Source organism: Pelophylax lessonae (genome assembly GCF_965119305.1).
Source record: "Pelophylax lessonae genome assembly, chromosome: 3".
NCBI lineage: Eukaryota > Metazoa > Chordata > Amphibia > Anura > Ranidae > Pelophylax > Pelophylax lessonae.
In genome coordinates this window covers 637,224,958-637,242,603 of record NC_138770.1, presented here as the reverse complement: position 1 = coordinate 637,242,603, position 17,646 = coordinate 637,224,958, and the positions used below count along the sequence as shown (strand labels likewise).

Here is a 17,646-nt window from a genome sequence, read left to right as displayed (position 1 = left end):
CCATTCGTCCCTGCCCCCTCACTCTCCTGATTGGCTAACTGACTTTGATTGACAGCAGCAGGAGCCAATGGTGCCACTGCTGTGTCTCGGCCACTCAGGAGGGAGAGTCCTGGACGGCCGAGGGACTTGTGGACATTGCTGGATAGAGAGGGGGCTCAGGTAAGTATTAGGGGGCTGCTACACACAGAAGGCTTTTTATCGTAATGCATAGAATGCATTAAGATAAAAAGCCTTCATACTTTACAACTCCTTTAACCCCTTTCTGCCGCCTGTACACATACATACCTGTGGCCTCACAGAAGTCGGTCTTTATCTATGGGTCACATATATGCATACCTGTGTTGGTGCTGTGAGTACAATGCACAGCATGCTCCCAGCACAGAGACTAGGGTCTCACCAAGAGCCCCAGGTTTCGTACTAAAGATTGGAAACCGGGAGTCCCGGTTCCCCATCATCTGATTACTGTTATAGCCTCTGACTGGCTACAACAACGATCAGTCATTATATATTCCACTCTTCTTGAATGTGTAAAAAAAAAACAAAAAGAATAATCACAATAATAATAATAATAATAATAATTATCATAAATCAAAGAAAAATTAGCTAGATCAGTGCTTCATCTAGGTAAGATTCAAATTTTTTTTTTTAATTAGTGTTAGTGTCAGTGTGAATGTTAGCGTGTTTTAGGTAAAAAAAAAAAAAAGCAAATAAAACAAAATGCACACTATTGTTTCCTGACCCCACTATGGATACAAACAACAAATAACATGCAAATATGTGGTATCGCTGCGATCGCCAGGAGGAGTTTTCCTTTGATAATAAAAAAAATTCAAAAAATATCTATTACCATTTACCACCAGATAAATGTAGTTGACACCTGTAAGAAGGGGAAACGCATCGGACGGAGCAACTGCGCTCATCACTCTCGCACGGTCCGCACTGCAGGTGGCCGTGTCTGTCATTTCGTGAATGCCCTAATATTATGTGTTTGATGTAAGCGCACTTTTTAGCAATAAATTTGGATTGTTTAAAGGTAATGCAGCTTCCTTTTTTGTACATGTTTTCACAGTTTATGGAGAGTACTTGTTGCCCTGCTATAAACCTTGGTTCTGGATCATGACAGATATTGGAATTTCACCTTGAGCCAAATAATTGATTTATATCCTGCTGCTTGTCCGCAGCCTTTTGGTAAGGGTCCTTTCACACGGAGCACCACCCGACGAGGTCCGTTCTCTGCTCGGCGGGGGATCGATCCGCCGATCCCCGCTGAGCAGGCGGATGACAGCTCCATCTCCGCTCTGTGTGCAGAGACAGAGCTGTCAGATCCCCGCTCTCCTCTATGGGGAGATCCGATAGGAACGGAACGCCAGTCCGTTCTCATCTGATCCCATCCGATCTAATCCTCCAGATGGATGGAAAATAGAGTTTCCATGTGTCCGGATTTCATGGACAGGATTGGAATCAGATAGCAGTGGGTGTCCGCTGGGTGTCCGCTGCCCCATTGGGATGCATGGAGCATCTGATCCACCTGAAAAACTGACAGGCGGATCGGATCGCCCATGTGAAAGGGGCCTAAAGCCTCGTACACACGCATCGATAGTTGGCCGACCGATCAGCCGTCTTTTGTCCAGAGTTGTGTTTTGTTGGTTGGAATGTGCCTAGACTGCACACAAATTTTCTCGGCCAACAAAAACCAACTTCAGAAGTGATGTCATGTGCTGGTTTACTTTCCGTGTGTTTTTTCTTCTCTAAGCATGCTCAGTCTTGCTCATCTGATTTTTGTCTGCCGAAATCTGTACTGACTGACGGAAAATCGGCCGTTCTGTTGACGGCCAACGAAAATTTTATAGCCTGCAGACCAGATTTTGTTCGGCCGAAAAGTCGGAGTCGGTTGTCAGAAGCACCATACTAACAAGCCGAAAATCGGCCGATCGGACGTTGGCCGAAAATTCACGGCCAACTATCGATGCGTGTGTACGAGGCATTAGTAACCATTATCTTATTCCACACTTGGGTGGATTTGTGAGCACCTGGAGAAGTTTATCTTAACCAGTTTACCGCTGAGTACCGTAGTACTACTGCGGCAAAGTGGCTCGTTATCGTCTGACGATGTAGACCTACGTCGCCAGACTCCTCCCCCTGTAGGCGGCGCTCGCGCGCCGCCGGAGGCGCGCTCCCGCTGTTTTCATTCACAGCGGGAGTCGGGCCAGGGGAGGAGCAGCGGCGATCGTCGCTGCTCTGCCCCGATCGTCGGGGAATCCAGTTTGGAGATCCGCCCGCCTGTGTAAACAGAGCGGGCGGATCTCCTCAGTGACAGGGAGTGACAGATCGGAGTGTTCAGCATAGCTGGACATCCGATCTGTCCCTGACTCACTCAGTCACCTCCCCCCCCCCACACGTCAGTAAGCACCAGGCATACATTAACCCCTCCCTCTCCAATAAAATTAACCCCTTCCTTGCCAGTGTCATTTTTACAGTAACAGTGCATATTTATAGCACTGATTACTGTAGTAATGTCACTGGTACCCCCAAAAGTGTCAAAAATGTCAGTCAAGGGTCGGATCTGTCCGCTGCAATGTTGCAGTCCCGCAAAAAAAAATCGCAGATCGCCGCCATTACTCGTTAAAAAAAAACACCAAAAATTACAGAAATCTTTCCCTTAGTTAGTAAACGCAATAACTTTTGCGCAAACCAATCAAAATACGCTTATTGTGATTTTTTTTCACCAAACATAGGTAGCAGAAAACAAATTGGCCAAAAATTTTAAAAAATTTTGATTTTTAAATTTTTTTGGGGGGGAATTTCATATAAAAAAATGTGAAAAATATTGTTATTTTTTCAAAATGCACGCTCTTTTTTTGTTTATAGCGCTAAAAGTAAAATTCGCACAGGTGATCAAATACCACCAAAAGAAAGCTCTGTTTGTGGGAAAAAAAGGATGTAAATTTCGTTTGGGTATGGCGTCGCACGACTGCGCAATTGTCAGTTAAAGTCGCACAGTGCCGAATCCCAAAAAGTGGCCTGGACGTAAGACAGCAAAATCCTCCGGTGGTAAAGTGGTTAAGTTAAGTAGGGGAAGGCTAGAACCCCTGTCAGCTTTTTATTGTTGTCTGGTTCTATGTTGCAGATTTTCCTCTCTGGTAAGACACACAAATACACAATAATGAAAAAAAGAGTATTTATTTTTTTTTGTAATTGTTGGCCTGCAACAACTATAGAATCATACTGCCCTCCTGTGGCAATTGGCTAAAATACATATGTAATGCTTTCTGCAATTCATCTATATATATATATATATATATATATATATATATATATATATATATATATATATATACATACACGTAATACAGATCTGTCCTTTCTAAATGAAAATATTTAAAATACAATGGTGTATTTTAAAAATACATCTTTGCTAATAAATGTCCAGCAAGTTGAAATATATATGCTTACTGTGTTTAGCAACATGAAAGTATAAGCAGCAGGGTGAGAAAGCATGAATGTAGATGGTGGTGCTACAAGTTTAGAGCAGAAACATTGCAGTAAATCACAATAAACAAGGTATTATTAAAAGATTCAAATACTCTTTCCGACTGAGAACTACATAATTGTAGGTAAGATAAAAAAAATTTAAAAACATTTTCCTAAAAAATCAGAACAAGGGACAGTTCCTACATTTATTGAGTGTGCCTTGTGCTGGTGCTGTCTGTCCTAGATGAAATTTTCCATATTCTTCCTCTCATCCCAACATCCCTGCAGTGGTAATTGTTGAGTGCTGTGGGGGTTAATAAAGCTGCTGGACTTAGGCATTGTAGGCGCTCATTGAAGAATGGCAACTATGTCCACCCTTTCTGCCCCCTTCCATTCATAAAGATGTACTATAGCTTCCATCAGTGATAGGAGCTCTATAAATTAGCTCTATGAGCAAATAAAAAATAATTGATAGGTCTGCCTCCATTCAAAGAGTGCTTTTAATTGATGGAAGCTACTGTACAGTTTCTTTGAATAGAAGAGGTGGGCGGAAGGAGCGGGCATAGTTGGTACTCTTTATGAGTGCATATGACAGATCATTTTTACCCCCCAAAGCACTGGAAGATTACCACTATGGGGTATGGGGGGATTCAGAGGATGGAAGACTTCAACTAGAACAGCTGGCACCAGTACAAGAATCTCATTCACGCTTCACTTTTGCTGATTTTTTTAAGGTTTTAATAAAATTAGGCTTTAAAAGGTTGGCCTACCCAAACATGATAAATTAGACCTGTTGGGTGGACTCATCCTCTCATATCTTATATATATATATATATATATATATATATATATATATGTGTGTGTGTGTGTATATATATATATATATATATTTGGGACTCCAAGGGTGAGATCCTCTTATCATAGTCCTGGTTGTTTTTGTGCCTACCCAGCAGTGTTGGGTGTTCCAGTTCTCTCTCATTGCATCCTCTACTAAATAGGATTAAATAAAAAATACCTCAACAGAAAGAGCAGGGACCTATTTTAAAAGATGTAAAATACATCTTTGTCTCAAGAACAGCCCTGCCCTGGTGAACAACCACAAATCGAAATCGAACTTTCATTGTTCCTCTAAGGGGCAGGATTGAAACTAACTGGTGATTGTCATGGAACACCTCTTAGAAAAGTCATATAGAGATTCCGACTTGTTCATAATAAGACTTCACTCTATCCTGCATATATCCCCATTGGACTATTGTCAAAGGTTGTCTCTTTCATCGTTGCTTCCCTGGCACACAATGCAGCATTCGTTTTTTATGTATACAAGTCCATAGAGGAAACTGATTGCCGATCACCAATCTTGGCTGGACTTTTGCTTAATGAACCGGAGGCTCAAGTAATACAGAAGAAGGAAACCAGCAATGATGCCAATGAGTGTAAGGTAGCTGGCGTAGAGTGGGTAAGTGTCCATCGCCATACTTTTCACAATCTATAAGGAAAAATAAAAACAATGCTCATTATCACCACTCATCCAAAATGACCATGTGGTTGTTCACTTATTTCAGTCTCATTTCTCATCTTTGAAGATCAAATCTACACAACATATTTACAGTCTCTAATATACTTGCTGCAAAGTTAATGTACATCAAGGTTCAGGTTGCATTCACACCTTCACCTAGCGGAAACAAGTGTCCCTACTCGCAATTTTGTTTTAGCGATTTGCACACAGTTTTGTGTGTCGCATAGGGCCAGTGAATGGGCTGCCCTATGTGTGTTTGTCGCCCAAAATGAAGCTCCTGTACCTTTTCGGGTGACAAGCTTCACTTGAGTTTTAAAGGTGCAGTTTGCCGCCATTCCAGCACGATCTAGTATGCAACTATGGCAACAGAATCACATTGCCTTTAGGGTGCCATTAAGGGATAATGGCATCCAATAAGCATTATGTCCTTGTGTATCGATAAGTGTGAACTGAGCCTTAAGGTTTAAATTCATGCAAAGCAAAACTTTTTTTTTAATTTCTAAATAGAGTGAGGGAGTTTAAAACTGTGGTCATGTTTTTATTGCTCAATGTCTGGGATTTGCTTTCTCTGTTTGTCCTGGTGATCATTGTATTTGGCCCAGAAGGTGATGGAAAATCCAAAATTTTAGGGTCGTAACAGGAACAAAAGAAGAGGGGAAATTTTCCAATGGGAACACTTGTCATGGTGACAACTATCCAAGACCTTATTTCCCTTTGCTTTGGAGAGATTTTCTCTCACCTGCTGATGGGTCTCTAGTTAAGAAAGTGAAGGAAAATCCTCATGAAGGGACACATACAGCAACAAAACACATAACAAGGGGCTTCACCAATACCAATATAAAATATAACAATTGGCTTCTCCTGTTGTTTCATAGCATGTGGAATCCAGAGGGCTCTCAGCAATAGAAAGCTTTAAAATGACTGATCATTGATTACCTTCCTGCACAGGGTCAATGGGGAAGGTGAAATGAAGACAGATACTGTGAAAATGGCCTTCACCCAATATGCATCCAGAGGCTGCAAGGCCAAAAATTTCACCATACAAGGTCTGTGGTTCACTCTCGTCCTTTTTGTCTCCGTGCCCCTAAATGACTTCCCTTGGGGTGATATTGAGCACTTTCAATCACCACCAGTGCTCATTATCACAAACCAAGATTTTTGGCTTGCTTGGTGCTCTCTGTATGATATGGTTGATTATTTATAAGAAGAAGAGAAAAGAAACACATCACCAACGATGCACCATTGCTGTCTATAAGGTGGATTGTAACATAAGTACAGTGGGTACTGGTGCATTTGAGGACAGGTAGATGTTAGACTACTTGTTATTCTTGAAGAGACATCAACCTTTCAATGGTCATGTAAAAAAATGCTGTCCACAAACAAAATGGCTGACTTTTTTTCCTTGCCCTTTATCTTTCCATAGCCTGACCCCAAAAATTGTATCAGGTGCCTAGCCTACAGTGTACAAGCTCTGAGAACAGTCTAGGAAGGTTCAAAAGGATGCCCTAAAGCAGGGGGTCTCTAAACATTTGCAAATTAATTTTTAAAACCTATGTGAATTAATAAATTTTACTTGGATCAGAGTCCCCATTAGCGTCCCACTTACATAAGATTTTTTTTATCACAGCAGGGTCCCCATCAGAGTCCCCCTTACATCAGTGTTTCCATCAGAATATCTCCTCACACCAGTGTCCGCATTGGAGTTCCGCTTTACATCAGGGTCCCCTTTACATTAGTGTCCCCATCAGAATTTCCCCTTATATCAGAATCCTCATCAGAGTCCCCCTTACATTAGGGTCTATAAACGGGTTGCCCCCTACACCAGTATTCTCATTGGAATTACTCCTTTACAAGGCAGGCATTTGGAGGCAGACCAGGTCTGGATGAAGGAAGTTCCGTCTTTCTATGAATGCTGGGGCAAATGCGTTATTGGTTGCTAGGCAATGAAACAGTGCAGTGGGGCGTTGGGCAGTACCTGCAGGTGGGGATGGGTGATGGGCATTTATCTGAATAATGTGCACTGAGCCTGAGGCCTGCTGTTGACAGCATATAAACTAGTGGCCTGTGGACTGTAGTTTGCAGACCCCTGTCTTAGAGTGAGGGAATCAACAGCAATTTCTGGCAGAAAAGCTAGCCGCTAACTTCTTCTGCCCTATATATATTTTTTTTCCACTTATACAGTGTATTTTGTTTTGGGATTATATGATCAAGTGAAAGAAAACTTCAAATATTTCAGCTAAGAAGATATCTTACCAATTCTCCAGGAATAGTGAGAGTGATATTTTGGGCCTGGACCTTGTATGTTGTACCCATAAATTGAACTTGCATGAGCCCGGCAAAGCTCCAATGCATGAAGGACACAAAGGAGATCCAGTAAGGGACTGCAAATAACACAAAGAAACATTTAAAAGACGGTGAGTCAAAAACATTTCTTATAAGAAATGACTTACTGTATAGCCAGCAGATAATAAAATTTATTGTACAAAAGAATTCCTTTACAAAAAGGAGCAAAATGTAGAGTTTTTGCTTTGCCACAATTTTGATGCAATGCATTAGAGTCAATGGGAAGGCAGAAATTTGGGCAGATTTTGTAAAAATGTTCTTCATCAAAAGTCCTTTCTGCTATTGAAGAGACTTTTTAATAAAGTGGAAAAAAGAAACCGCACAAAATTGCAATCTAAAATTGCAATCTAACAGAAATCGGAACTCAAAACTACTGTGTTATATTTATAAAATTAAGATATCAACCCTAGATTTACACAAATAAAATATTTATTGGGGAAAACAACACCCCTATTAAGGCTAGCTCTGTTCAATATCATTTGACAACCTGCAAGTTCTCCTTGTTGAATATAGTTAGATGGGGTACTAGGAGAGGTTGGGGTTAACTTTTTGTCAAATGGTAAATTCTTCAAGCTGCCCTGAACCCTCTCATAGGATATATGTAAACTCACCCTGTTATGAGTATAGGGAAAACGAGGGATCAGGCTGCATGCATAGAAATGGATTTCCCCAAGGCTACCAGGCATTCAATTATACTATCAGGAGTTGCCCTCTTGACAATGATCCCAGGGTCCATTTACAAAATGTAAAAAAGGCAGCTTGAGGCACTGCCTATTGGCAGCCCGGGTGGCCATCTCCCGCCACTGCCAGAGTACATCCCCCACCCTTCTTGATTTGGTTCAGATCCTCAATGACATTAGGGCAGACCCTAGTTGCAGAAGATAGTACAAATCCTGAACTTCCTGGACATGCTGGCAGGCCTTTAGTGACTCTATGGCTTTTCTTGCCCTTATCCTGCACTATATGTCCAACCTATCTGACTCCTAATTACTGCTGAGCATCTATAGAATGGCAATAATAGATCAACAATTCCCATTCTTTTTTGAACCTTTGGTATTTCTTCCATATTTCCTCTCTTCTCTTTTTTTATTAATGTTATTGTTCTTTTTTAGTTCATATCTAATGTCATGGCCTTCCATCAGTTAATTAGGACGTACTACTTGCAATCTCAGGATTTCTTTCTATTTGAATGTCATGTGACAATTTAGTTGCCATTACTAACATTGTTTGTTGTACATCTCAAAGTTCTCTTTAATTTTCTTGAATAATGAGTTAATTGACACAATTATATCATCAGGAATACAGTCATAAGTACTCTATACTTATCTGTTCCCAGTCCTCTATTTGTAGTTTTAACTGCCATTACTACCCTTAATTAAATAAGAGTAATGAATAATGATGTAAGTGTCCTCTAATTGTATAAACCTACTTGTCCAGAGATTCTCCAGCCTGATAATGAATCCTCCAGTCAGATAACTAGATGTGAAGATGGCATTACTGAGGAAGGAGGACATCTGTAGGGTGGGGAACGTTGCGGACATCCACAGGGCCATGGTACGGCTGCAGTAAACCACCAGCCACATGAGCAGGAAGTTCAGCAGAAAGCTTTCTGCTAAGGGGTTCAGGTTTGCCAGCCAGTATATGGGCACGCTGTAGAAAATAATAAAGACCATGTGTTCTGGGAGCTCACCAATGACCTGAAAGACAAAGTGGAGAACAGCTATTAGAAAACCTAGGACTTCATCATTTTGCTTTCCTAAAAAAGCTAGATATGATTCTTATAGACAGTATGATATAGGAAAGCCTAGGATCACCATTCACGTAAAAACAAGAGAAACTAAATAATTACTTCTGCAAAAAACAAATAGTCCATACACTTGTGGCTCAAATACAAAGATATGATACATCAAAAGAAAAAACCTTGTCCCATGCAGGGTTTAAAGTCCCTACCTGCTCCAGGGGTCCCAAAGAAGAGGTCTACACAGTTCAGCAACACCGCTTCATTGGGCCTTTCCAGCCCTCTCTTGGAAACTGAATATTCCCTACAGCAGTGGTCCTCAACCCTGGCCTACAGGGCCCACTAACAGGCCAGGTTTTAAGTATTACCTTGGGGAGATGCAGACTAGAATACTGCAATCACTGAGCAGCAAATGATATCACCTGGGATGTATTTCAGTTATCTTGCAAACCTGGCCTGTTAGTCCTACAGGACTAAAATACCTGTAATTGGAGGCTCTTTGCCACCCAAAATCTCTCTGAGCTTCTGAATTCCCGGTCTTCTACCAGGACTTAACAATCCTGGGAAAACAAAGTAATTTTCCCCCTTTTTTCTGAATCACCACGGAACCCCTCACCCCCGCATTGGTGAGAATCCCTGAGTACTCCCAACTACTTATTTTCAATCCTGTACAGCAGACAGAAGACAACATACACTGGGGATATGTATATTAATTGTAACAGGCTAAAGTGCAGAGGGTCCCAAATTATTTGACCCCCCTCCCTCCCTTGACATTTCATTCACAACATAATTAGAGGACTATTGTGATAGCACTTTGGTCATGTTACTATTGACCTGAGTATGCCTAAATCAGAGACTCCTTGTTTTTACAACATTTTTGGGAAATGAAAACTTTCTTTTCTACTAATCATGGGGAAATGTTACATTACTTCATTTGATATACTAGCCCCATTTAAATCCCATTCCATGCTACAAACTATAAACAGCGGAAGTATAAAGCATTTTCACCAAAATTGGTGTAACATTTAATAAACTTTATGCAAAACCAAAATTACTATTTTCGGGCTAGAATAAAGAAGGCTTAGAACTCCTGTTAGCTTACTGTCATCTGTTTTCACACTGGGAAGATTCACCGCCTCTGTTTGTCCTTATGACCGGGATAGAAACTGATGGCACAGGAGTTTAACTTGAAGACCTCTGAGAATCTTACTTGTCTTTTTAATATTGTCATTCGTAAAAAAAAAAAAAAAAAAAAAAAAAACAGGAACAATGGAGTTGAATTTACCTTAGCAAAAAAATAGGGAGTAATAGAAAACAATCCATCTTCCAGCTCATGGTAAAGCATAGCTCTTTCTGAATGACCTGAAACAAAGATATTTAGAATAATTGTTATTCTAGATTTTATATGTACAGAGCAGAGTTTACCATTTAATCTTTTTTTCCATCTTAATATCTAGTACTCTATAAATGTGGAAGGGTCAATCAACAAGATGTTTCCTATGCAAACAAAAAGGTAGTCACACCTCCAAATGCAAGCTCTGAGCCAGTAAACCATGTGAAATATACCAAAAAAAGCTGATGCATTTCACAGCTGGGCATTTAATTATACATGAGGGGCCTAGATGCTCTGTTTTAAGGGATAGAGCAATATATTTTTCTGTGGAATTTACAAAAAGATCCATGGTGCACCAGTTATATTTTTGGCCAGGTACCTTCTCTGGTAGGAAGGTCAGATTCCCAACCGCTCTTACCTCCCTATAGTAACACTTTCATTTAGTGCAGAATGTGTTGGGTGCTGCAAAACTACCCCCCACACTAGAGCTATGTAGGGAATTCACAAGGTTACCATGGAGCACAGTGATATTTCCCTATAAACCCTCTGCACCTGGTCATGTGATATCCAAGATCACACATCCAAGTACAAAGGTTCATGGGATAAAAGTTTCTCTACTCTGCTCCTTTGTATAAATGTATGTGTCTGGCCAGCAGAACACTGCACTAAATGCAAGTTTTATTGTGGAGCAATAAAGGGACATACAAAAAGCACCATGTATGGGGGGGGCAGGACCCAGAAGAAGGATGCTCATCTACACAAACCATACACCTGTATGTTCTTTTATCAGTTATATGTTTATATTGTTCCCCTTAGAACCCCCAAAATGCATTGGCTTGTTTCTTTTTCTATTTTTTTTGTTTCTTATACTATAGCGAAAACTATATCTTGGATTTTGACCCAATTTTTTGGTCTTCTCCCAAAGACATCTTTCTGTTTAAGAGCATCATAGACTAAGTCCCTGCACATCACTTCATCCATTAAAATATAATGGCTGCTTGTGATTCTCAACAATCTCCAACTTCCCAGTCAAGTTAAATTATAAATTCACTTCTTCATTTTCTTTTGTAAGAAAAAAATTAACTTGCTGGTATGATAATACCAACTGCTTACTCAAACTACTTACATTTTGCAACTACGTCTAGGACAACAGCAAAGGGCGTGAGTGAGCCTTTCATGAAGAGCAGCGCAACTGTATCTTGTATGGAGAGTGGATTTCCACCTTGTCCGTAATACAGAAACCCAATTAACAGCGCCATCAAAAGAGCCTCAATGCCATGAATAAGCAATGTTGTCAGATCCCGCAAATCATTTGAAACATGGCGACTAAAGAGGAGAAGAATACAAAAGGAAAAACTCTTACAAATCTTTACTAAACATCAAACTACAAGATGAAAACTGACATTCATAGGATAATTTCCTTTTTTGGAGAAAAAATACTCACACTACGAATAGAAGTTCGGGTATCACTTAAACTATATAAGTCCTATACGAATAACTGGTAATGGTGAAGAAATAAAGATATCTGATTGGGAACACACAATACGTAAAGATATCCGATTGGGAACACACAATATTTGCTTTAAAAAAAAATTACAAAAACACTTTTTTTTTTAAACAAGTATTGAGTGTTCTGTTGGTGCATGAAAAATCCCAATCCAAACTTTTTATTTCTGTTAAGTATAAATGGGATTGCGGCACCCTGGCAATAATCAGAACATTACAGAAAAAAATCTTTCCTGCACTTAGTTGTGGTGCTGAGGGTATGTTTCTTTATGTGTATGGTGCCAAAGGTTTTGCTAGCCTCACAGGACTTAGGAACACTGGAACAAACAACAAAAGAGAGGGCTCACCGAGCTTGTGCATTACCAACATAACAATTTTATTTTAAAAAGTAAAAAGGAATCTACTTACAAACGTGTAACAAATGTGGGCATTTACACTGAATGATTAAAATTAGCGTCCTGATCAGCAGTGCTTAGCCAGTGGTGTGGGAAGTTCTCGTAGTGTCCAAGGGCTTATGTGTTTCGAGGGCCAAGCCCTCTTCATCAGAGCCAAAGACAGTATGTATGATTCTACACCAACTTGTCAGGGTACCAGGAAACCAGACCACACGCAATGCAGGTAAAATAAAGCAGTTTATTGGCAAGCAACAATAAACGCACAGCAAGGGTGAGGAAGTGAGAGCAGGAACAAGCCGGGGTCAAGTCAAGAAGCCGGTAGTCATCTAAACCTGGATTGAGTTCAGAAGCAGGTAGTCTGTAGATGCGGGGTCGTCTGCGGATGCGAGGTCATCTGCCGTTGCGGGGTAAAGAGCCAGGAGAGTCATCAGCCAAGTCAGATCATACACGGAGGAACACAGGGAACAGAAGACTGCTAGCAGGGATGCACCTTGGAGCACAAATGCAAGGGCAAGGACTGCAACCCATCAGGTAATAGATATAGTCAGGTGTGCAGCATCATCCCTGTGCGACACCCAGGCAACAGGCAAGTGATGATAAAATCAGAGTTTATAAGGGGCAGGAGTCTGCACATGTCCAAGATGGCTGCCAACAGGAGGGCAAGGTAAGACCTTGGCACAATCTTTATATCATTCAGGCTGGATTAGTTACATAGTAGTTGAGGTTGAATAAAGACAACAGTCCATCCAGTTCAACCTGCGCAGGTGTGTGTGTGTGTCAGTGAATTCATTTCCCATTACCCTGAATGTTGTGATGTTTGAGATGCACGTCCAAGAGTCTTTTAAATGTAGCCATACTCCCCGCAGCTACCACCAATCGTGGAAGAGAGTTCCACAATCTTACTGCCCTTACTTTGAAAAAACCCTTACGTAGCTTAAGGTTAAACCGCCTCTCCTCTAATCTCATTGTGTGGCCATGTGTCCCCTTACACTCCTTGAAACTAAATCGTTTTTTTTCCTATGCTGAGATCACCATTGAGGCATTTGTAAATCGCTGTCATGTCCCCTCTCAGGTGTCTCTTCTCCAGGGGAATAAATTAAGCGCTTGCAAACGCTTCTTATAATTAAGGCCCTCCAACCCCCTAATTAGTTTAGTTGCCCTTTTTTGGACTCTCTCCAGTTCCAGCACATCCCTTCTGAGGATTGGTGACCAGAACTGGACAGAATACTCCAGATGTGGCTAGACCAGGGTTTTATTAAGGTGATTCACATATAAGCAAATTAAATGCCGCTTCCCCCACATCCAATTTGCATGACAGGTTAGTGTGAGAGGCTCTCAATGGAGCCAGTTCACACATGTCCAGGACGGCCATGGGACGGATTGCAGAAGATTCCTGTTAACATTTGGGTCCAGTTCATGTGCGAATTCAGGTAAAAATTTGGACCTTAACCACTTGCCGACTGCCTAACGACAATTTACGTCGGCAGTCAGCCCCTCACAGGCAAAGTGACGTAGATCTACGTCGCTAGCCTGTGAGGGTCTAGGGAGCGAGCGCGCGCCGCCGGAGGCACGCTCCCGCTCCCGCGTGGTCACGGACCCCCCCGCGCGTGTGACCGGCGGACCCGATGTCCGCCGGTCACTCTGCGATCGCCGCTGCAGAGGGAGAAAGTCAGGCGGCTAGTGTAAACAAGCCGCCTGTCATTCTCCCCTGTGTAGAAACTGTGATCACACAGTTCTACTATGTAGGACCGTTGATCCCTGTTTCTACAGCTCAACCCACAGCCAATCACAGTTAGAATCACGCCCCTAGGGACACACACAGCCCCTCCCTCTCAAATAAAGTTAACCCCTTCACTACCAGTGTCATTTTGCAGTAACAGTGCATACAGTATGTATAGCACTGATTACTTCAGTAATGTCACTGGTAACCCCAAAAGTGTCAAAAATGTCAGTCAAGGGTCCGATCTGTCCGCCGTAATGTCGCAGTGCCACAAAAAAAATTGCAGATCGCTGCCATTACGCGTTAAAAAAAAAAAACAACAAAAATGACAAAAATCTTTCCCTTTGTTAGTAAACGCAATAACTTTTGCGCAAACCAATCAAAATACGCTTTTTGCAATTTTTTTTACCAAACATAGGTAGCATAAAACAAATTGGCCGAAAATGTTAAAAAATTTTGATTTTTACATTTTTTGGGGGGGGGGAATTTCATATGAAAAAATGTGAAAAATATTGCTATTTTTGCAAAATTGACGCTCTTTTTTTGTTTATAGCGCATGATCAAAAAATCGCACAGGTGATCAAATACCACCAAAAGAAAGCTGTGTTTGTGGGAAAAAAAGGACGTCAAATTCGTTTAGGTACAGCGTTGCACGACCGCGCAATTGTCCGTTAAAGTCACGCAGTGCCGAATCGCAAAATACCCCCTGGTCAGGAAGGGGGTAAAATCTTCCGGGGCTTAAGTGTTTAATCACAGACATGCACTGGACCCCAGGCACGAACCCGCTGCCGCACATATGTGAAACTATTAGCCAAGGTATGTCAAGTCCACTCACCTCAAACGAGGTGGGGGTCAGGGGTGGGGCAAAGACCACGCGAGGTCATTGGTGTATAAATTAATATATGAAAATGATAAATAGAGAGAATATGATAATTTATGATAAAAATCTTTGCCACAACCGACCCGCTGACAAACAATGGGCTCAAAGATGCCCATAACAGTGTCGCAGACATGTGTACATAATGTTGTTTTAAAGGTAGCCTCCTAGATCTCCTTATGTAAGGGAATCTGGTGAGTTATGGAGGCTACCCTTACCACGGCCTCTTGGAGCCTATTGAAATTTTCAGTGGGTCGGTTGTGGAAATGACTATTATCATGAATTATCATCTTCTATCTATTTATCATTATATTTATCATTTTTATACATTCATTTATACACCAATGAGCTCATGTAAGGTCGGTGGACTTTACATATTTAGGCTAATAGCTTGAATGATATAAAGGTTGGTGTGGAATCATACATAGTAAAATTTGTAAAAAAAAAAGTATGTGCTCTTTCAGTGAAATTTAAACAGCCGTGTGCAATAAGTGTAGATATAAGGTTCACCAATAACCAATTATAACAAAAAAACAGCGCTAAAATAATAACAAATGGTCTACGAAAATGTGACCATAAACTGAATTTTGTCAAAACGACAAAAAAAAAACAGTTCCTATTGTTATGGGAGTAAAACATATAAAAAAAACTCTCTTTGGCTCTGATTAAGAGGGCTTGACCCTCAAAATACATACGCCTTTGGACACTATGAGAACTACCCATACCGCTGGCTGAGCAGTGCTGATCCGAGGGCTGTCTCGTCTGCATCCCTGTTATGCCCAGGTTTGTTACACGTTTGTAAGTAGATTACTGTTTACTTTTTAAAATAAAATTATGTTGGTAATGCACAAGGTCAGTGCATCTTCTTTTTTGTTGAATGATTACACCATTTTTTGAACAGTTAATGGCGATTACCCCAATTCTCTATAATTATTATACAGTATACTATATAAATTCTGACTTATTGTAAACATATAAATGGTCTCCTTAATATTGCTAACCATACAAAAACTTTACTACATACCAAATAGATCTTTAAAATATTTTAAAAGCATTTCCGTTTCTGCAACCTCATGGGAAGAAAATCTTTGAAAATTGATCATGTTTAATTTTGTAACCTAATTGTCCATTTGTTCAATTGTAATTATTTTTATTGCACATGTTTTATCCTTTCATCTCAGTCCTTTTCTAATATATTCCAATTGCTCTCTTATCTTGGAATTAAAGATATTACATAAAAGATCTTTTTATAAACGTTTGAAAACCTAAAAAATGTTTTAAATTATGTTGGATAAAAACCAATAAAAATGTTCTTTAAGCTACAATTTTTAAAAAAGTGGATGAAAGTGTTCGTTCAGCTGCAACTGTATTTTGCTTTGGACAGAGCAGGAGGGACCTAAACATTGTGGATTCTTTTTTTTAATACCAAGTGTTCTTGCTTTTTAACATTTGAAATCTTTCCCACTCTCTCCAAAACGAAAAAAAAAAAAAAAATGTACTTCAATTATGCTAAAAGCTAAACGTATGCCACGATTTTGTCTATGAAGCCAGCGGGAAGGTGAAACGCATTAGAGGGGAGTGACGTGGGAAGAGACAAACTGCATCCAACAGTTACACTAGGACTGGGCTGTCTGTTGGCGTGCGGTTGTCCATTTCCTACATAGGCAGTTATAGCATGTCTGGGCGAGCTCTTACTGGATGCCAGCAACTGTTAGCAGTGGAGTCACTGGACTTGTACATGTTGGTGCTTTGAGCAGTGCTCCATGGGTTGCTTTGGGGTCACAGTAAAGCCAGACTTAGTTTATTTCATTTTGAATAGACCTCAACATTTTGAGTTATCACCACAAAAGGAATAAAGGGGAAATCTGACAATGGGGACATCTTTTTGGTGACAACGGTCCAAGAATGGATTTTGAGTGATCTCCTCTGCCTGTTGTATCTACAGAAAATAAAATCATGGGAAATTAGATATATTTTTGTACATTTATGGAGATGTGTTAGTGGAATTAGTGGATGCTAACCACTTGCCGACCGCCACACGACTATCTACGTCGGCAGTCAGCCCCGGCCAGGCAGAGTAACGTAGGGCTATGTCGGCACTTCCCGCCGGTCCTGTGCGCGCTCCCGCGCCCCTCCGCCGCTGCCGATGGCTGGATTGGGTTCAGAACTGATCAGTCATCAGGTCCAGGCCAATAATTTTTGGCCTGGACCTGTAGATTGGTTCGGCCCAATCAGAATCAGAAATGTAAACACAGGCTCAGAAAAGATGTGCCCTCCTCTCCCATGATCCTTTTCGGATTCATCTCGAGAGGAGAGCACATCTAACTGTAAGTAACTGCACAAGCACACACTTGTACACTTAGATAGGCACATTTAACCCCTGATCGCCCCCCCCCAGTTAACCTCTACATTCCCTGTCACAACACACACTGTATACAGCATATAGCATTTTCCTATATACCTGTATAAGTGTGATTTGTGAACAGGTGTAGCGCTTGCGACCCCCCTTTTTCACTTAAAAAACCCACCACCCCCCCAATAAAGATTTAACCCCCTGATCCCCCCTGATAACCTCTACACCCCCTGTCACAACACACACTGTATACAGTATATAGCATTTTCCTATATACCCGTATAAGTGTGATTTGTGAACAGGCGTAGCGCTTGCGGCCCTCCCTTTTTCACTTAAAATACCCGCCACCCCCCCAATAAAGATTTACCTCCCTGATCCCCCCTGATCACCCCCA

At 41.0% G+C, this 17,646-nt stretch overlaps 1 protein-coding gene across 1 annotated transcript in view; it reads right to left on the bottom strand.

Annotated features, from left to right (window-relative positions):
* Positions 1-4,673: 4,673 nt before the first annotated feature.
* ABCG8 (ATP binding cassette subfamily G member 8) overlaps positions 4,674-17,646 on the bottom strand; it is a 40,547-nt gene continuing 27,574 nt past the window's right edge. The window contains exons 9-13 of the mRNA XM_082249840.1: positions 11,528-11,727; positions 10,354-10,430; positions 8,760-9,027; positions 7,241-7,368; positions 4,674-4,957 (exon numbers count right to left, since the gene is read on the bottom strand). Of these exons, the coding sequence (XP_082105966.1) occupies positions 4,820-4,957; positions 7,241-7,368; positions 8,760-9,027; positions 10,354-10,430; positions 11,528-11,727 (811 nt within the window). The 3' untranslated portion in view covers positions 4,674-4,819. The remainder of the gene's footprint in view (positions 4,958-7,240; positions 7,369-8,759; positions 9,028-10,353; positions 10,431-11,527; positions 11,728-17,646) is intronic.